The following is a 25,518-nucleotide window of genomic DNA, read 5'->3' as shown; positions in this document are numbered from 1 at the left end:
GTCGTTCCTGACGAGCGGATAAATTCCTGTCACGTCGGCCTCCTGTTTCCATCTCCGAAAGAGAGAGAGAGAGAGAGAGAGAGAGAGAAAGAGAGAGAGAGAGAGAGAGAGAGAGAGAGAGAGAGAGAGAGAGAGAGAGAGAGAGAGAGAGAGAGAGAGAGAGAGAGAGAGAGAGAGAGAGAGAGCAAGAGCGAGAGCGAGAGCGAGGAAGAGAGGGAGAGAACGCCTACTATTGTCCCGTCGATTTATTCCAAAAATTGCAATAAAGTTAGCTCCGATAGCAGAGTGATTTTATCCGTGCGGAAAACAAAAACAAGGAGAACAACAAAACAACAAGCGAGAATTGGAGGTTCGCTTTCGATCGCGGATCGCGTAGCAGCCGGAGCACCCTGCGATTTGTACCGCCGATTCGATCAGCTGGAGTTAGCGGCGGAGAGTTTGGAGACCTATGAGATTGCGAACGGGGGAGGGGGGCAGCGGAGGGCGAACAATTGACCAGAAAGTCGAGGATCAGGCGGCATCGCGCCGGAAGTAACCCCACCGTGCGGATCCTCATTCTTCACCGCAAAGTAATCTCGTCCTCGGCGGCGAAGAGTCGGAGGGGGGTGCGAAAGAAGCGAAGGGGATTCGAGGGAAAATTGAAGAAGGATAATATCCTCCCGTATCCATTCTGGGTCGCAGTTTCGCGGGTAGGTACGTGGTATCCAGGGAAGCCGGCTAAGTTCGCCCTTATTGTTCCGCGAATTGGATTCGGCGGGCTTAGACAGCGGGCTTCCTGGAAAATGTTGCGGCCGTATACTCGTATCCCCATTGGCTGACTAAGGGTGGTTCCCGATCGCCGCTTAGGGAGGCCCCGAACAGGAAGGTGCTTACTACCACCGCCTCTCGCGAAACTTTCGCGGTGACTGTGTGCTAACAAAGTTACGCGAATCCTTCGGTATTTACGTTAAATCGACCACTACCACATGTACGGAGAGCCTCCGCGTATTCGAAGGAAATTTGCGTGCTCGAGTTCTTAGACAGGATTTTCAAGTTCCAACGCGGCGAGCTCAGATCTCGAGGTGCTTCTTCGAGCACCGACGCCTGTGCTCTTCCTCCATCTCGCGCGAGACGTTGAGAATTTCACTTGAGATCATAGCCGATTGTCCGTGCGAGCGCACTTTGCGCATTATTCAGGATTATGATTGATTAATTGCACATAAATCAATTAGAACAGCGTTGGCTTGCTAAGATTCAGGTATTCAGTTTACATCTCGGTTTACGATTTCCCTTTTTACCCGAAATTCAATCTCGCCGATAAACTTTCATTGTTACCGCTTTTAGACTTTCGATTAACACTTTGCCGCGTCTCTTAATTATTAGACACTAAAGGTGCATTATCCTACGCGCGCTATTGATCTGTCTGATTCTTTCTTAAGACCAACCTCGTATTTTCGCACAGTGATATTTGGTGGGTAATCAATGCGATTTATATATGAAATTGCATGCACTACGTGATATTACGCTGTGTGAGCGTTTAAATTGCGCTCTCACCATTGCGCGCTGACATCCCTCGACGTCCAGCGGTCCAGGTCCAGCGTCCAACTTTTCAACGTCCAGCCTCCTCAACAGCCGACCTCCAGAGTAGCGTCCAGTCGCCGTCCCACGTCGACCGTACTTCACTCACTTCATTTCACTTCACTGCACTCGCGAGTCGCATATAAGTAAACCATGAAACCGAAAACTATGTCGCGTTCGAGAAAACCAAGAGGGGAAAAAAGAAAATATACCGAGCCGCGGACGATTGTGCTTCTTCTACAAACGAGCTCCTTTCCTCGCGAAAAAATGCTAATTCTTGGTAAAAATAACGAAAACATACGTATCCAATTTAACGGCCACTTGGGCTCAAGCGGCTCTATAAGCGACGTCGCGAGAATTAAAAAAACTGGCAATTACGACGATAGAGAAGTTTCTCGCTGGCGAAATAATCGCGAATTCCGCGTGTGGTAGCGCAATTCTGATGCGCAAATCTGGTGCACAATTCGAGAGCACTATTCGAGTGCACAATATAGGTGCACAATATGGGTGCTCAGTTCTGCTGCGTACTTTACATCGCTTGAAACAGTTAGAGAATCATATCGAACGGTTAGTTCCGTCGAATAATTGCGTATCTTCAACCAAATATAATAAATGCCAAAATATTTATACTTGCAGATAAGTGTAGTGAATGTTAATAAATTATAGAAACTTGAAAGGAAATTATGAGGAATTTCTGTATCTTGAGGAAAAAAAAGTATCTAATAATTTAGATATGTCGCCACGCAAATAAGACGATTATTCAAAGAAATTGTCCCTTAATCATTCCAAACGATGCATCTCGATGAACAAAACCCGACTCTGAGAGAAAAGTGTTTGATATTTGTGACTGTAGTCGCACAGAGAATTAATCATAATTGGAAAAATGGCCAATTGCAGTCAACGCTGCCACGGTAAAACTATGAGACTGAAGTGTAGTAAAATTAACCATGCTTTTTCTCTCAGTGTATACATGCAAAAATCTACAAATTCAGTAAATCGCATTGATTTTTTTATAAAGCCCACCCAACCGCCAATGAAACCACCACCGTAAATCTTTGTTCCTGACTCACCGAACGCCAACGCAGCTCAGGATCGGCCACGTTCTCTGCTACGAATCTGAAACAAAAAACGTAACACGGCTGATTAGATACGATCCAAGTTAATGGCTTGAAAATTACGCTTGGATACGAGCGTTTTAAGCCTTTGCGGTCGTTGTAACTCGATGCTTTTTAGTCGGGCAATTATGTCGGGCCAACTCTCGATCGCGAAGGCTCGCAAGAAAATGCCAGAGAAATTTAGAAAATTACCTTCGAGCCGATCCTGCTTGGCCCGAACCGGATCCTCCGGTTCCGGCACATCCGCTTCCTCGAATATTGCGCCTCCACCAGCTCCATCTAAAACAAAAAGTAAATTTCCCGGTTAGTAATATGAAAAGATGCAAACATATTAAAGGCAGAGAGAGAGACCCGAAGCCATACATTTCTCTTCCGAATGAAGACGGAAAACGGTAGTCACCTTTAGGATTTCAATATATTAGCTTTGCTCAAAAAAAAAAAAAAGAAAAAATGCACAACAAATCTTTTCAAGCAAATTGAAAAAATCGAGAATCGCGCGCGATGTCTTTCTCTCTCTCTCTCTCTCTCTCTCTCTCTCTCTCTCTCTCTATCCGGTTACCGGCGCGTTACGAACAGCACATTATGATCAGTTTCGGCAATTTGTACTTATACGAGTATATGTTAGTCCCGAGGCCACGGGACCTCCTCATCTGGCAAAACACGTCTTGGAACACCGTTACGTTACTCTTGCCCATCAAATAAACATTCTCTGCATCGCGATATCAATACAATATACGTTATTTCGATTATGAGCGCTTTGTGATCGATGTGACTCGATGCTTTTAGTCAGATAATTATATCCCGAATCTCGATCGCAAAGGATTACAAGCGAGGGCACGGAAAATTTTTTAATTACCTTCCAGCCGATCCTGCTTGGCCCGAACCGGATCCTCCGGTGCGGCATTCGCTTCCGTCAAAATTGTTTTCGCAGCAACCGCGCCCGACGTACGGCCGTTAGCTCCGTCAGATCTGAAACAGAAAGTAAATTTTCCGATCAGTAATATGAAGAGATGAGATACATCAATAATGGGACGGCTCAAAACTGCGTATTTGTTTGTCGAAATAATGAGGATGCAAAACGGCATTCACCTTCGGGACTCAAAAATGCTGCCATTGCTCAAAACGACCGCGGCACGATGGACACACGCGTGAAATAACACGGGCGTTTCACGCATGCTTCGGCCGAGCTGGAAAGCAAAAGGGAAAAATCGGAAATCACACGCGACATTTTCCGATCCGTTTATCTTCGCGCCGCGGACTGTTATGATCGCTCAGCAATACGCGCGTATGTTTTTGTCCCCGGGGCCGTGTGACTTTCAGCCGACTGGGCGCGCTCGACAGACTAGCGTTATCCGTCGAATCAACATTCTCTACAATGTAAACATTACACGTATCCTTGCGGGGCGTTTAATCGCCATCGAGAGCGCCAGCGTACCCGATTCCTCCGCGACGGCAGACCATCACTCTCGAGAGCCGCCGGAGGAAATCGCGACACGTGTCGAAGTCGAGATAGCCAATCGACATCGCGGGAAAGAAGCACGGCAATGAGATAACACGCCGTCCTCGATAGTGGACTTTCAACTCGGGCGATTCCACGGCAATTCTCCGGCGGAACGCCACCTCCACGCGCTTTAACCCCTTACAGAGTCCGCTGTTATTTCTCGCAGCAGCGCGATCTATAACTCTATAACGCCAAGGCTCCTCAGCGCTACCTCAGGTCACTCGGATCCCCCAGGTGGTCTGCCGACGTTCCTTCCGTTTCCGGGAAGAAACGACCGCGGCGCAACAAACAAGCCGCGAGTTATTTGTCTTCGTTCGGTGTACAGAGGAAACTCGAAAGCGGGCCAGAAGAAAGATAAGCGCGGGGGTAGAGCTGGCGCGTTGGGGGGTGCGAGAGGCACGGCGAAGGACTGAGGGGAATTATGAAGAGAATTCGCTCGGTGCAGCCGCAGCTGCGTCGCATTTTCGAAAAATCTTGTGCCGGGGATTTGGTTTAGTTCCCCCGCCAAGAGAGACGCGGAATTCCCGCGGGGAATTTTCCATTTAGCTGGCATTATTTATACGCACGCTTTGGCCACCGCCCAGAATTCCCACGAATGTTTCATGCGGAAATTAGCGTGCCGCGTCCGCATCTTTCTGAAAATGAATGCTTGTCCTGAGAACCCCGCCATGGACCCGGTTCGTACCGTCGCGCCGGGCCGTTCTATGCGCCCCGATTATGGCCGATATTTAATCTCGTCGGCTTCGCTCGCGGTTCAGAAGTATTTCGGGGCGGAGACATTTGGAAGAAGTGAGGCGAGCCGGCGCGACCGGAGATGCTTGAATATTTTACGCTAATTAGAACAAACCCGCTTCGTAAATTGAGATCGAACGTCTCGGTCTGGCTTTTGGCCAGTTCCCTCAGCCAGGACAATTTAACAATCTTAGCTAAACTCGAGGATTAGCTTTCGGTCTGGCTGGAAAATTCCCGGTTATTGCTACTAAAAATTCACACGAGCCGGACCGCTCTCATGCGTCGTCCTTCTCAGACTACTCCACGCCAGGGAACCTTTCCAACTCCCAAACGTGGAGATCCCTCGTGCCTTCGGCGCTCCGAAGATTAGCGTATTTCCGAGAAATATCCGGCCTGGAGTTTTTTTCTTCACCATTAAATCAGAAATTACAACTGGACGAAGCGCAGTGCACGGCCGCGAGAGCTGTAAGAATCGGGCTGTCCGCGCGTTTAATATTTACCAGCGAATCAAGAAATTACACGGCGAAGTTAGAACGCCGGGCAGCCGCGCGTTTTCAGAGGAGCAACGTCCGGTGAAATACAAGTCGGAATTTCGTTAAATCGCCGGAAGGCAGCTACAAGGTGGCGCATTTGTATATACACTCGTCCGGGGCGTATTGGTGTACATCGATTCGATCGATCGATCGGCCACAGAGAGGATGGAATTGCTGCTCGATGGTGGCATGGTCTCCTGGGTCCTCTTCGCTTCCCCGCCTCCTCCCCCCCTCCCCGCCCGCTCATCCGCCCCCGGCCGCAGCATCAGCCGCGTGAAACGCCGCATTTTCTGGCTAGTCAATTTCGCGGCATTGTGCGAGAAATATGGCAGAAATGGAGTTCTTCCGCGCGTTGCGTGCTTCCGCGAGATACACACAGTCCCTTTTCTTGCTGTCAATCCCGTAAGAAAGCGCCGCGTCGTGAATAGCTTTCTGATGCTCGCTCGCTGCTGCCGTTGCCGCGCGTCTTTCTGCACCTGTCATCCTGTCGCTGCGCATCCTCTCCTACGGATGCACCCCAGATGCGATGCTGCGTCCCGACCTGGCTGCGTCAACCCGGCCGCTTGCCGGACCGGACGAGTCGCGAACGAAGGCGAATCGCAAGAAGCGGCAATCGCATTGAGTAAATATGAGCCGGCAGGCCAGGCGCGAATCGCGGAGAAGGAAGCCATATCTTTTGTGGGGGGATCAGCGAGTGACACCTCGCAATGGAATGTCGCTCGCATGCTGGAGGCGTCTCTCCCCCGGATCCTGCAGGATCGGAACGCCGGGGTCACGCAGGATGTTCTTCTCTCTTCGGTCGCTGGATTGTCGTCTGTCCGTCCGCAAACCGCCAACTCCTCTCTCCCTCATTTACGTTCGCGTGCTTTCCGCATCGCCCCCTCCTCCCCCGATCTCACCACCACACCCGGGAGTTAAATTAACACAGTTCGCGCAATTTTCGCGAACGACGGCATTAAGCCCGGAAGTTCGGGCCGCGCAAGAATCCCGCGCTCGTATCTCCGGCGATTGGAATCATCTCGTCCTCGGGTGCGAATTAACCAACAAACGTGCCGTTTACATGCGACACGGTATAGCGTACCAATTATCCGTGTTGCTTGTCCTTTGAATATAGTTAGCCGGGATGTTAAACGAATCCGCAGGACAACGCGTTGCGCGCTCCTGAAGCTCGACTTATGCCACAGCGAGGCGATGAGCGAGACAAAGACAGAGCGCGAGAAAGAGGAGGGAAGAGAAAGGGAGTTGTGTTTATGTGCGCTACGGAAGTTGCCAAGTTGTATCTGTGAGCCCGGCAGAGACTGCCTGTGGAGTTTGCCAAGTCGTAATAATTGTTCGCGTCGCACTGTCCACGGCGACGGTGGCATTCCGCTATCGCTAAAATAGCCCGGCCATCACGGCCGCACGGTTGCAAGGGCCCGGCCCCGCTGAGAATGGTCCTTTCGTATAATCGAATTCCAGTCTCGTCTTTCTTCGCACAACCGACGCGGATTCCAACCAGGCGTCCGCGCGACATTATAGCGAGTGTTGTATTACATCGGTTTCATACAAGACAATGGGGCGGATAAGGTTCAAGGGAACTCTCTTTCTTTCTCTCTCTCTCTCGGCTTTACAAGTTGCTTCTCGAACCGTCGGATTGAAAATTCGCCTTGTCGAGAATTAAAGCCCTCCTCCGCGAGCTTCATATTTAATTCTCGTCTTTATTCTCTTTTAGGCTTCGCTCGCGCATCGGCTTTAATTCACTCGAAAATTTCGACCCGGATTCCTCGGGATTTTTTCATTCTCTTTTCTTGTCTGTCTCTCTCTCTCTCTCTCTCTCTTTCTCTTTCTCTTCTCCTCCCCTCTCTCCTTCGTCCTCTTTCTCGGTTGATTAAACGTCGGCTTTGACCCTTTTAATCCTAGTATACATTACAATGTACATGAAGGATGGAAGAAAAGGGACAGGAGAGAAAGAAGAGAACAAGAAGCGAGAAGAGAGAAGAGAGCGCAAAGATGAATTATAAAGACAATATGGCAGCAGAGGGGCAGGAGAGGGCCGACGAAGGAGAAATACAGAAAAGCGAGAAAATGTTTCGGAGGAGTAAATAGGGAAAGTAGATAATATAAAGTTGCTTTAAGACGCGATGAATTAGTTAGTACGAATTAAAGTTCAATTTGCAAATAAAATGAGTTAAACTAGGCAGGATATAACTGGCTGTGTAGGAAACGTAGAACGCATTAAATTGGAAGAAAGCGAGCGAGCGAGCGAGCGAGTGAGTTTGCAGTATATACCTGCCGAGTGAGAATGCACAAATAAGTTCTTGAAAATTAGTGCTACTTTCAGTTGTTGCCGCATCAATTCTCACCAAAATGCTCCCACGTTTTCTCGATATTCCTACGATATGTTTCGTTCGCATTTCAATGTTTTCTCGTTGTTTAGCCGACGCGACATTCTCTCCCGAGGAATTTCCAAAAAAAGAAGAACTATAAATAAAATCTCCGCCATTGCGCGTCCCGATTGTCCTTTGATTTTAAATCGCAGACTAATTTGGTGTGATTCAATTTGTTAATAATTAACAAAGAGGGTTAATGGGAGCCATTCAATCGTGAACAATATTCTCAACTGATTTGGTAATTTATTAACGAGGTGATTTAGTAATTTAGTTTATTGTCATATAATTATCATAATCTCTCTATGATGTTATTAATAACCTTATGTTAATTTCTCTTGTTTTCTGTAAATAATGATACAACCAAGTACGCTGGAGCAAACGACCGTACTATATTGATATGTGTCAATATTTTCTTGATTACGATAATTGCTCCCCCCCTAAGCTGTAAATTTAGATGTTGTGCGTGAAATTAGCGTACTCGCATAAATAAACGAATGAACGATCGAGTAAATATACAACACCACGCATTGAAGAACGTGAGAAATTTAGCGAAAGAAACATAAAGAAATTTCTACAAGATATTACACTTTTACACTTAGGCAAATATTAATTATACGCTCGTTTGTTTTATGTTACAGAATACTGCGAGCGACGTTCGGCACCTGTGTGATTGCAGTTCATTCCAAATTTAATCGATTATTAGCTTAGAAAAATTAAGAATCGTAGATTGTACAAATTAGTCCACGAGACGTGGACAGTGTAATGTGGGGAGTTTCGCGAATTTTAACTTGCAAATGACGCGCTTGAGTTGCGCCTAGAATATGCGAGATGATAACGAGTACTTAGGCTGAGGAAGCGATGAGTGATCGATGAATCTTTAACGAATGAGCGCATGAGAAGAAGATGTCAGGGAAGTTTTCGAGTTAAGACCGCGTTGCACTTCGATAATCCGGCAAGTCGCAGAAAGACGGAGGAGCCAGCCGAGGTCCATGACCCGCACGAATGGTAAGCGTTAATCGCTGAAGGCGATATTAAATATTACACAATCGAATAAATCACCGACTTAATCAACGTGTGATTTTTTCTCCTTCCCCTCCCTTTTTCCCTTTCCTTTTCCTCCATTTGTCTCTTTCTACTCGTTTCTCCGGTTGAATGATCGGCGGATTACTATTAAAATGGGAAATTTCATCTTTATTCAAATAATGTAATTTTCCCTCATTTTGAAATTGGAATGTTTTAAAATCGTAGTTTAAGATAAACAATTTATGCTTCAGGCGAAGATTATTTCCCGCTTTTCCTTTGTTTTCTCGCGTCCTGAAAGTGCAACGATGCGTGTGCGAGTTTGCTTTCTCATCTTGTTTGTCGGCCTCTTCTTTGTCAATAACAGCGTTATCACGAATATCATGTCATTATTATCAGAAGGTGGTGATAAACATTAGTTTTGAAAGCTGCGAGGCTGTCATTTTTTCAAGGTAAGATGAAGCTTTACTAAAATGATTATCTTAATATAAAATAATTTCCGCATGTTTCTCATAAACATTAATTAAAATAATCTTAGAATATATATAATTATTATATATATATATATATATATAAATATAAAATTGATTGCACATTTTTATCCGGAAGCAGAATATCACTAAAACGCCACTTAATTCAATTAATGTTTGTGAAAACTGCTCCATGCAATTAATTATATTCCTCCCCGTATATGCCGTAATTTCTTCAGACACACGTGTGTGCGAGCTCCATATTCGTGTATTTTCTCTCTGTTCTTAACCCCGCCAACTTTTCTTTATTTTCAACGCGCCACACTCTTAGAAATTAAAGCTCACGAATTCGCGTTGGTGTATGCGGTTTTGCAGCAAACAGCTCTCAATTTTCCTCAAATTATACACCGTCCTCGGTCCGCTGTGTGCGTTAAATATCCCAACAATAAAATCCGTCGAATCAAATTGACATTAATGCGAAATTAAATTTAGATCTACATTTTTCCGATGCCACTTTTATTATCCGCCCTTTCTCGGAGAGAATTATCGCCACGCCTTCGATTCGCGGATCGATAGGACGGATTCGCGGCAAGAAGGTTAGCATCATTGACAAGGAAGAGAAATTATCGGGACGGCTGACGGAACCGAAACAGCTTATCTCCTTTTTCTCCGCCACGTGGATCACGAGGAAAACGTGACGCCGTTACGTGGCGTTGAATTTCCTTCTCTCTGAGGCCGATAAGTACTGATTTCCATAATGGCTCCACGTACGAGTGCACTCACTTATCCCCTACTCCCGCCCGCACTTCTCCCAACCCCTCTTTCTAGCGTTATCCCGCCACCCCTTGCAGCCATTCCGCGTTGCGGCCATCTGTATGTCGTTTTTTCTGTGTTTGCACATAGGAACTTTGGTCCCTTTCGTAGTCTTAGCGCGCGACGGAGCAAGTTTGAGGCGCGATAATTACGCCGGGACGTGATTAATTTTTGCGTGTAGACTCGCGTTCCCTTTATGTTCACCACCACCGTGACGATTTTACGGCAGCGTCGAGAACTCCGCCGATGGAATGCGAAATTATTTCAAGCACCCAACGTCACCGCATTCTCCAGCGAACGCGCGACGGGGAGAGAACTTTCTGTTTGTCTATCTGTCGGACCAAACGCAACTGTCAGGTTCGGTGTCGCGGAAACGCACTTGTCGCGCCTCGCTTTGCTCTGTTCAATACGCGATAGTTTAATATAATATTGTGTAACAGTTTGCGATCTGTGTATGTATAGCGCGAAACTTTCGCTTTTCGCTGAGTTCCCAAGGTTGAATTCGGTTCTATATATCCGGCGCGAGTAATTTTCGCTCGAAATATCATTTCCTGCATAATATTTGTTTAAAGTAGGTTACATAGCAAATATATACAGGGTGCTAAATTTCAAACGTAATAGGTAAAAAATCTCGAAAACTATGAAATATATTAAAAAAACTATTAAAGATATTAAAAAAAGCTAAAACACGTGTTCCGTGATTTCGAAGGGGAAAGAGAATGGCATTATCAGTTTTTCATTTGGAGGGCATTTCCAAGGTCAGTTGAAGGTCAATTTAATTTTTTTAAATAGAAAGCCCAATTTTTTATTATATCTTCTTTTTCTACCAATTAATTTTAACAACTTTTGTCTGAAACATTTTCTTATTTGCCTAATATTTTTTGAAATATTTAAGGAAAACTTGGTAACTTTCTCAACATTTAACTTACGATATCTCGCTAACTATTCGTCGAAAGTAAAAATAGTATTAGACTTTTTTACTTTATTAACTATCAAGAATATATTACTGTAATAGTGCCCTAACTTTTGTTAATTTAATAATTTTGAAGTTTCCAAAGGTCGATAAATATATATATATATATATATAATGCAATGTAACCTACTATATTAACAAAAAGATGTATAATTTCCCATTTTAGTCCAGATAAGAGTAACGTAGTGCGTGCCAAGCAGAAGCGCGAATATATCTTACGACGGGAACGCAGAGATCTTGCCGGATTTCGAAGCGGCATGTTAATTAACTCACATCCGCGTATTTGTTTCCGCCTAAAATGTGGCAGACGCGCGACTTTCATAGAAAGCGTTCCCTCTCTCGCGCTTATCGAACTCCGTTAACTTCTCACGCCCTTATCCATCGCCTTCGTCCCTCCCGTCGCCCGGTCTCGCCGCCCATCCTGCTTCCCTTCGGCCATTTTACTCTATCTCCTATCAGCGTCGCGGATGAAACTTTCTGTCGCGAGATTAGAATTCGCTAATAATCGAAGGAGCGATAAAGGGCGCTGTTACAATCGCCCACCCTCGCGAGAGACCGCCCCGACGGAATATCGATTACCCGCGCAGTCGTGATATGCATTCAATTATCCATTTTTTTGCTCTTTATTGAATATCATTGTCATTTCCCAATGGGATCGCTGGAACCGCAGCGACTATTAATTAAATATTGATATAGTTAATTGAACGGCATGTTAAATAAATACGTCGCCAAACCGGCGGCGGCGACACACACACGCAACCGCCGCAGCCGAGAAATTAAAACTAACAAAAACATGAAATTAATTGATGTGACCGCGCACAGGCGCTCATGCGGAATAAAACGCAACTCTCCATTTGTTACAATCTCGCTTACCGTCCCAACGATCTCGAGTCAAGTGCTAATTAATGATCATCGCCGCCACCGCCGCCGCATTGTTAGAACGCAAATTTTGTCTTCTGCGCGTCACAAGCGCGCTCATTCGCGGCTTTGTTTGTCGTGTCTTAATTAATTTCGATTTCGCGTCGACGTGAGATTGGAATTCAATTTGGCTTATCGTCATTATATCATTATCGTTACTGTTATTATTAAGGCATTCGACGATGTAACCGGAATTCGTCGTACCGAGAGGCATTTATAACACCGAAATTATCATCGAGGATATTTTTATGGCGACGTAGATTAATTACACGTCTCGAAAACAGCCGTGAGCGGATGGATCGCACCAAGTGATATCGGGAATAAATTTCACAGATAAAGAAGTAACGAGCACACGCTTTCAGAAACGGAGATAAAGGGAGAGAGAGAGAGAGAGAGAGAGAGAGAGAGAGAGAGAGAGAGAGAGAGAGAGAGAGAGAGAGAGAGGGGGGGATAGAAAGATGGAGGAAGACAGAGCGTGTCTGCGATGGCCACGTTCGACAATCAATGATCCAGCGGAGCCGCGCGGTTCGTGTGATATTTCCAGAAGCGGCCAGCAGCGGGACGGCGGAAGCACGGCGGGGTCGCAGTTAATCGCGCGGACGTAAATGAGGAACGATCGTTGCGGAGCCGTGCGGAGGTGATCGATAGATCGTGTCGGGCGTGATCAGTCGGCGGGTAGCACGGGCGAGGGGAGGGTGGCAAGATGGAACTCTTCTTGATACTCGTTTGCCTGATCGCGCCGCCCGCCCTCTCGCTCTCCATCAAGAGCAAGCTCAATCCACGGATCGTGCAGACACGCTACGGCGATGTGCAGGGCGTCACGAGGTCCTTCGAATACAAGTTCCTCAAGCCGATCGACGTATACCTCGGTATACCGTACGCCACACCGCCGGTCGGCAGCAACCGTTTCTCCCCGACGAGAGCGCCGAGTCCTTGGGAGGGAGTCAGGTAAACCTTCCCTTTTTCTCTCGACTTCTCTCTTCACTTTTTTTTTTCTTACTCTCGTTCGTCTTGTTCTGTTCCCCTCGTCCTTGTCGACGCCGTCGTCGTCGTCGTCGTCGTCGTCGTCGCCGCCGCCGTCGTCGTCCCTTGCTCCCCCTCAACGAGATTGAAACCGGTATAATTGTGGGGAGTTTAATTTCCCGCGGTGCATATACGAAGGCACGAGGGGTCGTTACACCGCGAGAGTGACGGTCGTTGGCGGTCGTAACTCCCATCGTCGTTGAATAAATAACACGGGGGTCGTTATTTTTTAGCACTTTCTAAAACGTGGAAACTTCGCTTGGACGTAGTAATTGCGCGAAATGTGAAACTGACGCCGAGAATTAGACTTTTTTTTCACGATCGGTTCTTACGAGAACCCGCGGTACAAGTAACGAGTCTCGCTCGAATATACTCGATAGAAGAGAGAGAGGGAGGGAGAGTCCTCATTTGCGAGGCCTTTCTCTCGACTCGGGACTTTTTAAAAACGACGGACCGTCGAAAGAATCGACGTGGACTGAAAGTCCTTAGATTATTTTCCGCTCTCTCGGCGAGTGAGAATCATTACTGACGATGAGCGATCTTCAGAAAATCGAATCGAGGCCGCTCGTCGCTAATCGTTACTCGTCCACGCAGTCCAACCGGAAATTCTGCCTGACGCGAGACAGGAGAAGAATTTACGATTATATTACGCTCAGGTGCAGGAGACAAGGCTAATCAATTTTTATTTCCGCACTCGAGATCGATCGCGCACCTACGACCTCCCATCAGTTTCGGGAGCGGCCACTTTCCACTTTTATAACAAGCGCGATCTCCGCGAGCTACTTCAATATCTTCTCTCGAGATACTTTGGATACCGTGCAGTCTTCGTAACTCCAAGTGTCTACGAGCAACATCCCGAAATTATGCCAAGATTTTCGCCGGCGGATCCCTCGAATGCCAACGCGCGCGTCGTATCACCGTTATAAAATCGACCCTGCGACTCGGCGATTGCCGAAAAATCACGGGTTTCCGCGACAGCGGCTGACACGAGTTTATCACGTTGTCACGTCGCGAGCTGCGTTCCGGAAGAAAATGTCGCTCCCACGGCGTTTATCATGCGAGATATCGCTTCTATCGGGACGCGCCGCGCGCGATATGCGAGATACAAACGCCGCGCGTTTGCTGGATTAAGGCCCGATTAAGATCTGGCGAACATTCGTCCGGGAGACATTCATCCTCCCAGACGACGTTCGTTCTGATCGAATAATACGGCGTCGCGTATTCCACACGATGAAACTTCGGTGGTCCAGCGCGCCATAACGCACCAACGATTTCCGATGTCCACAGATTATCGGATTCGGTGGGTCCAGTCTGTCCCCAAAAGCTGCCGGACATCGTGAACGAGCAGGAAGCGCTCGAGCGAATGCCTAAGGGAAGGCTCGAGTACCTGAAGAGACTGCTGCCACATCTGCGCAACCAGAGCGAGGACTGCCTCTACCTGAACATCTACGCACCTGCCATGGGTGAGTGAAAGCGTAAACCCTCCGGCAAGAAAGAGAGAAAGTCGCACCCCAACGAGGTTGTAACCAACGTGCGCACGCACGCACATACAGATTGACGGTTACAAAGTCGTTCCTTATCGACCAGGCGAGATACGTCGGATACTTCTCCGCGCCGATACGCCGAAACGCGCGGCGGCAAGTTGCAGTAAAATCAATCGATCAGATATCGAAAGTTCCTTATACGGCCGGCATAAGTTCCCCGTGGCTCCGAGTCGCGGCGAGAGACGATATGCTTTCGCCACTATCTCGAGAGAACTTTGTAACGTGATTCTTGCGAAGCTACGTTTACTCCTTCGCACACACACGACGCGCAGCGGATCTTAAATCAGCCCCGACTTCCGGCTATTTTTAGATTATAGTCCGTCGGAAAATTTCCGTCCGGACGATGTAGACTCGCGCACGGGATATTAAGGCACAGTGATCGCGGACTTTGCGAATTGGACAATTCGAATATCGAGTCCGCAAATTTCGAGGTCTGGGGACGTCAAAGGAGAAACTCACACGTTTCGTCGCGTGCGCACGTGAAATTCCCAGGGCGACGATGTCGTCGTCAAATTGCTTATCTCGTTAGCATGCTTTGGTAAGAAAGATTAAATCACTAAATATCAAAGTGGTGCCACGAAAATGATATTATGGCGAAGAGTGGTTATCATTTAGCCACCATTTATCTCAATTGCGTTGGGTAAATGCAAAAGTTTCGATGGCTTTCCCAGAGACTCGACAGGTTCAATTTTATGGTAACATTTGCAAATATGTGGTATTCGCATAATACACTGAAGACGAAACTATGGCAATTTTTTGGTAGAATAAACGAGTCGTTTTTAATACAATTATTCAGCCCATTTTTCTGTCACGAAGTTTATTAGAACTTTCACACTGGCCATCTGGCGACTGTCAGAATCTGCAACATTTCTTTTATCTTAAAAGTAAGAGACGTTTGATAACAGTCTCTACAAGAGCATCAAGAATTCATCTTGCTCCATTATCGCGAGGCTCGGCAAATAAGCATTTCCAACAATGGCCACGCTTGAAATACTGATTTTTCCGAGAAATTTCCCGCGTGAATAACGAGCCTGATATATGTGTCAATTTTCTCATCGAGGAAAAAGAGAGAAAGAGAAGAGAACAGAATCCCAGCATGAAGGAAACGGAATACCAAATGAGCATTGGCGGATGAAGCGGTCGTCTTCGTAGGTCGTCGAGTCAGCAGCGATGAATGAGTGACGCGGAAATATCCGCGAGGGAACGGGGTGGCAAAACGAAGGGGTGAGGAAAACGGGAAAAGCCGGAGGCAGGAAAAGCCGCTCTCTCTCTCTCTCTTTTTTTCGGCGCAGCCGGACGTTTTGTTCGTTACACAGTGTCCCGATTAAAAAACGATTTTGAAGGCGATTCACTGGCAGCCCAAATTGAATCGCTAATCTAAGTTTGAGGGAACTTTCCACGAAGTTGGAAGGCACCGTGAATTATGACGGCCGGGAATAGGTGTTGTTGACCCCCCCCCCTCCTCACGCCCCTCGTTCTCATGCCCGCACGAGAACGATCCTTATGTAGCGGGCGGCTCGCGCGGATCGTCTGAAGCTGAACTTTCCCCGGGTACTGTGCGGGATATTGAGCCTCGCCTGAGCCAACGTCTGGCGGGGAAGACACGCGGAACATTCCAGATAGGTCGGAAATTAGAATTTGCATGATGGATAATTATTAAAGTCAGTCTGACCAACGTGCACCAACGTGGATGATATTCTTTGGAGGGAGATATCGAGAAGCTCTCTCTCTCTCTCTCTCTTTCTCTCTCTCTCTCTCTCTCTCTCTCTCTCTCTCCCCCTCCTCTCTCTCTTTCTCTTTCGCTCGGAGATCCTCTGGACTTGATTCTCTCGCGGAAATATTTGTGTGAAAAAATAATCACGTTTGTTACGAACGATTCAAGGTTTGCTCGTGCGAACAAGGACTTCGGGAATTTAGAAATTTTTCTGTCTAGGAAACATTATATGCGTGTGTGTAGATATAGTCCTCTCACAAGTCCGCACAATTGTTCGAGTCGAAAATCCCTGTATTGATTCCATCGGCTTCGACAGCTTCTTCCCCGTCACGGATACTCGTGGGATCTCGTCGTTTGTATGTATTCTCGTGGCAAAGAAAACACGAGCTGGCCACATTTGTCGTTCAATTTCCGGCCGGGGAAGTCGCAGAACGAAGAAACGCGAGGCGCCGGGGAAAGCGAAATTTTCTATTTCGCCGGGAAAATTCAATGATATACGATTATTGAAACACTATTCACTCGGACCGACATACACGGCGACATAAAAAGCTTCCACCGGTGCCACGCGACGTAGACAGAAAGAGAAAGTTCGGCGAGAGAGGTGTGTAAGGGCGGAAAAGCAGGTTAGGTTGCGGCAATGAAAAGGATTGAAGATGAAGAGGCACAACAGCGTCGAGAAATATATTGCGTGTACCCGCCACCCTGTTCGATGTTGCCTCCGCGTCTGGTAACTGAAGAGGGAGCGAGAGATCCTGTACGTGTCGTGTGTGTGTGTGTGTGTGTGTGTGTGTGTGTATGTGTGTGTGTGTGTGTGTGCATGTGCATGTACGCTATGTGACAGCGGAAGATTTATCGAATATTTTTCATTTTTCTGACGCGCAGCCGACACCTGCCTCGAAATTGCTCGCCGAAATCTCCGCACTGCCGCTGCTACTGCTGCTGCTGCGAGCTGTGTAAAGATTTCGCCAAGTTACGACGCGGAGTCTACTATATAATCCGGCTCCTTCGCCGTTTTGGCAATCGTCCTTACAATCGCGGCCTCGACGATTTTTCTCTTTCCGCGACAAGTTAATCCGCATGTATTCGGATCGACTTGAAATGTTGAGATATACGCGAGACATGAGCGTGCCAAGTGTTCCAACGACTCGTAAATCAAATTTGTCTCTTTCGCGCAATCAACAAGTATATAACAATGTCAGAAATATGGAAGAGGAAGAACATTGAGAAAATTGTATGAAGAGATGTATCGGGGGAGGATAAAAATCAGTGGAATCCTTCTGCACGACAAGCAATCGCGAAGGAAGCGATTTCTGTAAGCTGGATTTCTGTAATTTGGAAAATGGAATTAACGATTGAGAAAGTAGGCCAACCGCATAATCACCGTAATTCCTTCATCATTGTGCGCGTGGCAAAAGCGATTGCTTTTTATTCTTCAGTAATTATCAATTGTTGAAAAAGATGGCATCCCTGGTTATTTCGTTATTTCCAGTCTGTTTATTGGCAATCAGTGCGATCGGCAATTAAGGTAACGGCTGGGAGTAACCGACTTCGCGTTCGATAACGGTTCATGAAGTAATGATACGAAGTTCACGATTGCGTCCTCGCGGCGCGATCCCCCGTAAATTACCGTTTCCAGATAACCGTGAAGAGTATATATTTCCTTCGGCGCGGTATTGTCTTCCAGATTCTTACGTAATGGAAATTTCTATCGAAAGTTCGGATCCAGTTAATGCACGTCCTCGGCACTTCCGCTACCCCTCCCCCTTTCGTCGCCGCTTCCTCGGTCCCTCATCGACTTCGAAGCAAGTTTCCGTTTTCCTTGGGAGACTTGCAATTACACGGCCGTCTGCACTCACAATTCCGGTGACGATAGGTAAAGCCGAGTATCGAACATATGGCGGAAGTAGAAGTGTCGAAGGGAAGAACAGTGGGAGGGAATGAAGAGTGAAAAAAGGAAGAGGAAGAGGAAGAGGAAGAGGAAGAGGAAGAGGAAGAAGAAGAAGAAGAAGAAGAAGAAGAAGAAGAAGAAGAAGAAGAAGAAGGAGAAGAAGAAGAAGAAGAAGAAGAAAAAGAAGAAGAAAAAGAAAGAAGAAGAAGAAGGCAAGTTTTCAAGGCGTAAACTAATAATCGAATCAACCAAGTTCACGGAATTTGTTTCGACTCCCGGAATACTTCGGAATAAGGATCCCTGGTCCGCTCGTCCTTCACGGCTCCTCTTGGCGGGAGAGTGCTCCTCACTTCTTTTTAGGTGAAAGATGTATCTCGCCAAATGTTTTATTCCCTTCACGCGGAAAGTAAGGTTTAAGTATTCCACCCAAGCCGTTCGTTGAGATTCCTCGCTTCGATTGCGGTTTCCGAAAATATCGATGTAATCGACTTAATTTGATCAGACGACTTTTTGTCAAAAGTTAGTGAATTCGCCGCGATTACAGTGTACATTCTTGAAACTTTTGCTCGTGTGCGCAGCAGAGAGAGAGAGAGAGAGAGAGAGAGAGAGAGAGAGAAAGAGGGAGAGAGGGAGGCCAAAAAGAGAGAAGTCGGCGAAATTCAACGGTGGAATTTTTCATTATCGCGAAGCCGCGTTGTTAAATTGGATGAAGAATTAAGCGGCTGATACGCGCGATACGTTTGAAAAATAATTTTCCGTAATTTCACGGCGCATTTGCAGAAATAACTTCAGGACATTATACGCGCGTTAGCTCGCGACGCAGCGACAGGAAATTTAATGTGGTGAGCCGAGGGAAATCGCACGACCCTTGCACATCCTTCCCTTCTCAGTGAAAGAGAACGTCGCAAGTGCGGAGTGCGCATTCGCCCGACTTCCGGCCCGAAAAGGCATTACTAATAGCTCTCGTCGCTGTGATTAATAGCGCTCGAGTGCTGCTCCGTTTAATCGTTTTATTAATTACGTCGGTTAACGAAGGTCACCGTGCATAGACCGTCATTTATTACACACGATGTCCCGATTGAGACTGACAAGCGTGCGTTTCGGTCCCGCCTAAACTATTCGTTGTTAATCGACATACAAGAGGGAGAGGGAGACTCGAAAATTTCTGCCAAGCTAATAACGATACTAATAATTTCACACACACACACACACATACACATAACGTTAATGTGGAAGGAAAATTATAATAATAAAGAAAAATCACTCCGTCTCTCTCGAGAATTTTCAAGAGGAAAACGGTGGGAATTAATGTGGGAAAGACATTTTTCAGAGATATACCGAGGAATTATCTCGACTTATCCTCATCTAGGCGCCTGGCACGTTACTTAAACATAAGCAACATGAACGTTACGCCGTTTTCTCGCGCAAGCCGGGTGAATTAAAAATCAAACGTGGTCGAAATTTTCTGCTGATATAAGACTGCGGCATTTAATTTCGCATCGGAGATATTAAAATACTTCAACACGGCTCGGCGTGTTTTCTTTACCGGCTGCTCATCTCGCAGAGAAGGGTGTTATAATAAGACGGAAAAAAAAGGATACCTATGGCTATGCCCTCGGACTGTTTCGCGATACAATTTTAAAGTCGAGACGCTCTCCCTCTCCCTCTCTCACCCTCTTTCTTTCTGTCTCGTCCTATTCCGCTGCATAATTCAGGAAGTTCCACGAGCAAGAGACGGCAGGATGAAGGAGGGGATCGATTCGCTGCTGATTTAATTATCTTTTAATGAAAGTCGAGATTTCCCCGGATGTTGTAATTTTACATCGTCCGTGCGAACTGCGCAAACATGGAATATAAATGCTAATTAAGGCTTGCCAGATGGACCGCGCACGCTGTTGCGCAATCTCGACCGATATAACCGAAATACACCGCGGCTAAGTGAGGTCTGACAGACTTGTTAACTTAGCTGGATTTATTGCCGCTTTCCATCCCCGGACTGCTCGCCCGTACTTCCTTGCTAATTTGTTAGTCCACCTAATGACGATTCTCTCTAAAGCTTGCAAACGCCTAAGGGTAACACGTCTCGCTAGGTTTCCACACTTATCCGCAATTTCGTAACTGACAAACGAGACTGCGAAGATAAATGTCGAGGCGAGACGTGCGATGAGATTTTTGTGAAAGCAACGAAGGGTGTATCAACGTAAAAACGGAGACGCAAAAGGAGACCTTTCGGAGAACTTGAACCGTAGAACAGAATCGCCTCACTCGAAAAGGTAAAACATCTGATTCGTCTCTCGCACTTTAGCTGTTTTCGAAAAGAGTAATTTCTACCGTAAGACTTGCCAACTTTAAGAATTGCAAGGTAGCTCACTAAAGGTGAGAGCCGTGTGAGCACAAGATCTCAGAGAGACTTCTAAGGAGCGCCGGGCGTCTATCGAGTATTTAGAAGGGCGGATGTGGCGTTGAAGAACGAGGAACGAAGATGTAGCAGAGGTGCACTCGCGAGTAACACACCGAGGTGGGACTATTTTAATTGAACAACGTGGAACAACTTTAATTAAGGGGAACTATTCTCCGTCTGAGGGACATCTTCCTCGGCGACGGCGGAGTGCAAAGACAAGTGCATTTTGTCTGGACACCTGGTGCTTTTACGAGCAAACTACGACGCCGGCGGCAGCGGCAGCGGCGAGTCCGCCGTGTATCGGCGGATGAGCCTCGCATGTGCAAGGGGAGTTTCCGAATGATTTTGCGCAAATTAGCGGCAGCTAATGGGCGTAATGGCATCCTTTCATGCGCAAAGGATCGCATCCTCGCGCCGTTAAAGTAATTAATTATCCGTACCGAGTTACCAATAGCGAGCGCGTACAACGCAGCCTCCGCGCGCGTTACTTGTAATATATATATATATGTGTGTGTGTGTGTGTGTGTGTGTGTGTAATATATATATATATATAGTATATATATCAGCTCGTTTCCTATTCTCCTAACCCGTCATTTTCGTCATGAAATACGAAAGCGCGTTAATTCTGTTCCGCCCATCCGAGCAGATCGATCCACGGTGCCGCACGTAGTCGATATTCCGAAAGAGAAATTTTCGTACACCTTCCGCCTGAGGACCCGAATCGTGCCTGAACCACGAAACACACCGCGAAAGCCGAAGCAACCGAGTCTCTGATCCCGCGATATCACTGGCTCCGCGATATTTTCAATTTCAATATTGCCCTTCGATATGCGATTGTTTAAGATCCCTCCCGGCGCGGATCTGGAATTTCACAATTTCTGGGATGTCGTATTGTATTATCGCGCCGCAACCACCACACTCTCACAATGGTTCAATTAACGGAGATTGCGATCGACTAGAAGCGCGCAAACATATTTCCGGCGCAGCCGTAGCAAGGTAATCAGACTTGTCACTACTGGCAACATCGATTCTGTCCTTCGTTGCTAAGCAATAATTCTCTGCTATCGCTCGTGACCTTTCGGGCAGAACACTAATTCGTCTCCTCCACCCTCGCTATCTCTCGCCCTCTTCTACACTTGGCAGATTTCGAGTTTTGCCATCGCGCTCGTAATGCGGCCACACGGAATGTTGATATTGAACGCTAACCGGTGGTGGAAGTAATTAGCGAATGACAAGCGAAAATGAAAAGAATGTGATGTAACATTTTATCGTTTTAAAACTTATCGAAATAAAAAAAATTTTAATACCTTTTAAAGAAAGATTACTTAAAGAGAGAATTTTTCTGGGAAAATTAAATTTTCTTAAATCCTCTTAATAATTCTTTTGTTTTCAAAATTTCCTAAATAAAATGGTAAATTTTAAATCCCTCAATTTTCCCCCCGATTTGCCTTAAATTCTCTTAAACTCCCTTAAATTTAATTTTCGTGGCATACAATGTGCGGCACGAGTTAATTCGACTAAATTGCGACGAAATGGAAACGGATCCTTCCGTCTCCAGCGGCAAGGATTTCTTGACACGAGTGCTCCTTCGCGTCTTGACAAAGCTAATGGCGCCAGCTCGCGATTTTGCGACCGGCCGATTTTTCGCGCGATCACGATTTCGCTTTCTTAACAAATTCCTCTTAATAATTCCGCCTGAAACTGGAAGGAGCGCAGGTGCAATCATTTTCCCCGTAATAGCGCCATAATTCACGCGGGACGTCGCGTGGTTCGCCGCTCTACGTTCGCGACGTCGCCGTCTCGCCATCGCCGTCGCCGTCGTCTCGAAAGGTCTTTCAACCCGGTCCTTCGGCTCTCTTCTACTAACAGGTATAACCCGGGTAATGCATGGACTTCCCACGGATTAATTAAGAATAATTAAATTTCGTCCGACGACGCCGCGGCACGAAAATTAATTTAGAGTTTTTCAAACTCCTCGCTTTCGAGGAACGAGCCACGCTCCTTCTCCTTCGATCTTGATTTTTTTCACCTTGAGAAAAATAACGGCTGGGTTGGCTAGTCCCAGCAGCCCGGTGCGGTGGTCTTCACCGCACCGGAACCAAAACTCCGCGCGCGCGGTTATTGTTTCCACGGACCGATAATTAAATTTCTTTCGGCCGGCGGATCGCGAGGCGTCTTAAACCTAACTCTCTTCTTAAGCAATAACCTCGGAATTTCTTTCCGGCAAAAACCGTTAGGAAAAGCGCCATGATCTTTTTTGCCGCGTGCCAGCTCTGTCAGTTTAGATTAACGTTAATGAGAGGAGAACAAGGCGGAAAAGATTGCGACGCAAAAATAATCGCGAAATAGAAACAGAGAGAGAGAGAGAGAGAGAGAGAGAGAGAGAGAGAGAGAGAGAGAGAGAGAGTTCAACGACACGGGGGAAAAATTTCGCGCTTATTTTATTCGGCCGAATTTTATAGTAATGTATCTTTTTCTTCCTTTACACACACAAAAATTGATTTGCGCGCGAACAAACGCGCACTGCGATTCCAGCGCTTACCCCCCCATTAAAGACAAATAAATTAAACGTGATTTTCTGTCAAAGCGTTTCGACAATTATTATTGATAGTAAACGTGGGAGGGGCAATTTTGTTTAATTCTTTCGCGAAATTTCCACCGTGGCTAGGTTGGCCCGCGCCGTGGAATTCGCAAATTTGACGTACGTTACAAAACGCGCACGTCCGATGGATTTCCGACGCGGCGTGCCGCGCTCGCCGGTGATTCCATCATATTAATTATGACGCAAATTTTCCATTGTTGTCTATCAATAATGCATATTGGTCGCGGAGCACGCGTGCGTTCTCGGCCGAACTGTTGCTTCGCGTATAGTTATTAATTACGCGCATAGTTATTAATTACACCGACGTCGAATATTAAAATTTCGATTAAAGCGCCGATTACGCGCGGCACATGTGTCGCTGCATAAAAGCGGCCGGATGATTGTATCAGCGCCATTTAATCGGAGCACGCACTATGAATGAACGTCACACAACTGCGATAAGAGCAAACTGTGACGCGCGCGCGCGCTCGAACATGTAGTTGCGGCGAACGTCAAGTTAGTCTTCCCGTAATTGCCACCTTCCTCGACGGAAAGGACCGCACAAAGTAGAGCGTCGCAAGCGCCGTGAAATCGCCCTGACGGCAATTAAACGAAAATGAGGGAGCTTGTGGTGATAAAAATAGCACAAACGCCAGAATTTTAATCGCACGAACGGGTCGCTCAACGACACGAAAAAAATTCGATCTCTTCAGCTCTTCGCTCGTATCTCGCGTCGGATTTAATGTAACCGTTTGATTTAACAAAATTCCACATTAATTCTTTTTTCCGCTATCCTCCCGCGCACAGGCAACGAGAATTAAATCCTCCTCGCTTCTGATCGATCAAACGTAGCCGCTGCAGCCCCACCGGCCTTTTCATTTGCACGTCTGACGACGGTCAAGCGCGTTTCGCTTATGCGACGGAACATTCCGTCAAAAGTCAAACGAGTCAAAGTCCGACGATGCTCGTCGTCGTCCTGACGAACATGGCGTCAAAGAACGGCGGACGATGGCTTTGCCGGCGCCGCCTCGACGACATCGTTACCCACAGTCGGACTGTCGCGATGGCGTTTATCGGTGTTCAATGAGGGATTATCCAAATCAAGCGCCGCCTTGAGACAAGCGCGAGCGCGCGAGTTTGCCGCCGCACCGTGTCAAAGCCGTGTGTCACCCTTATTAACCGGCGCTCCTCGTGTATCCTGTGCACATACACAGACACGCGCACGCACACTCGACTGCGCGCCAAATGTAGCCAAATGCCATTTCCGACATGCTTCTGGAGAATACTCGCCGTCTACTATACTCTGCCTCAACTGTTGTTGGCTAAATGGTTCATTAAGTTCTTCGCACGCCAGTCCTTTAGAGAGTTTGCTCGGACCCTGCGGGGTCCTCGCGCGCACCCCGCGCTCCTGAACGATCGACATCTCTCGCCTCGGTCATTCCTCCCCTTCGCATTCCGCCCCCCTCCGCCACACCCTTCCATACACTTCCGCGTCTCAAATGCCGCCGCGGATTATCGTTATTGGCCGATATTGGCCGTGTAAAACTGCTAGATCGCGATGAAATATACGCGTGACGTTGAAATTCGGGCTGTATTACAGCGGAGTTACTCTCATCTCCGATTTAACATCCGCTGCGTGGGAGTCAGCGTAGCCAAGGCGCGGCCAAGGGAAGGGAGAGAAGGGGCGGTGGGAAGGCGGATAAATTTAGCAATAATTAATTCTTGGAATAAATTTAATAATAGCTAATCCTTCGAGCCGACGGTCTCTCTCCCCGGTGTGGGACCAAGCGAGACGACGGAATTACAAATGTTAAATAATTTCAGGCATTAAAACAGCCTCTCGCTCTCGGGAGCGCGCGCTCTTTCGTAGAAAAGTCCGCGTGACGGACGATAATTTCGCTCGGTCCTCAGCGTAGGCGGGGGCGATGATATTCCTGTCGTCAATTTTTAAAGTTCCTCCTCACTGAGACTCACGGGGACTCGTTTCAAATGGAGTAAATTCGAAACGGCGGGCTCGCGCGCGTTTCCGTCTCGCCAAACATGTACGTGCGTAAGTTTAACTGCATCATTATGGCAAGTTTGCCATTGTCCGGCGCACAAAAAGCTCCCGAGACGACTCAGCTCAAAGTGGCCGGGCATAAGGATTTTCTCTTTATGGTGGACGCCGTGAATCATCAAATAAATACTTTTCACGATTTCCTCTCTCGTCGTTCCGCGAAGCATTCTCGCAAAACCCTAGGCACGTACGTGCTGGCGAAAAGCACGTCATGCTGACTCTTTCGCATTAGCTTCCGCACGCAACCGACGGAAAGTGCGGTGCCAGTTTATGCTTCCGGATTTAACCGCCTGAGTGGCGACTCAAAATC

General features: G+C 47.1%; 1 protein-coding gene across 1 annotated transcript in view; it reads left to right on the top strand.

Moving 5' to 3' along the window:
- NLG-4 (neuroligin 4) overlaps positions 1-25,518 on the top strand; it is a 248,452-nt gene that overhangs the window by 47,721 nt on the left and 175,213 nt on the right. The window contains exons 2-4 of the mRNA XM_011141664.3: positions 8,446-8,812; positions 12,546-12,949; positions 14,312-14,487. Of these exons, the coding sequence (XP_011139966.1) occupies positions 12,705-12,949; positions 14,312-14,487 (421 nt within the window). The 5' untranslated portion in view covers positions 8,446-8,812; positions 12,546-12,704. The remainder of the gene's footprint in view (positions 1-8,445; positions 8,813-12,545; positions 12,950-14,311; positions 14,488-25,518) is intronic.

Source organism: Harpegnathos saltator, unplaced genomic scaffold (genome assembly GCF_003227715.2).
Source record: "Harpegnathos saltator strain DR-91 unplaced genomic scaffold, Hsal_v8.6 scaffold58, whole genome shotgun sequence".
Lineage (NCBI taxonomy): Eukaryota > Metazoa > Arthropoda > Insecta > Hymenoptera > Formicidae > Harpegnathos > Harpegnathos saltator.
Note: the sequence above shows the minus strand (reverse complement) of the source record. Positions and strands in the feature narration are given on the sequence as shown.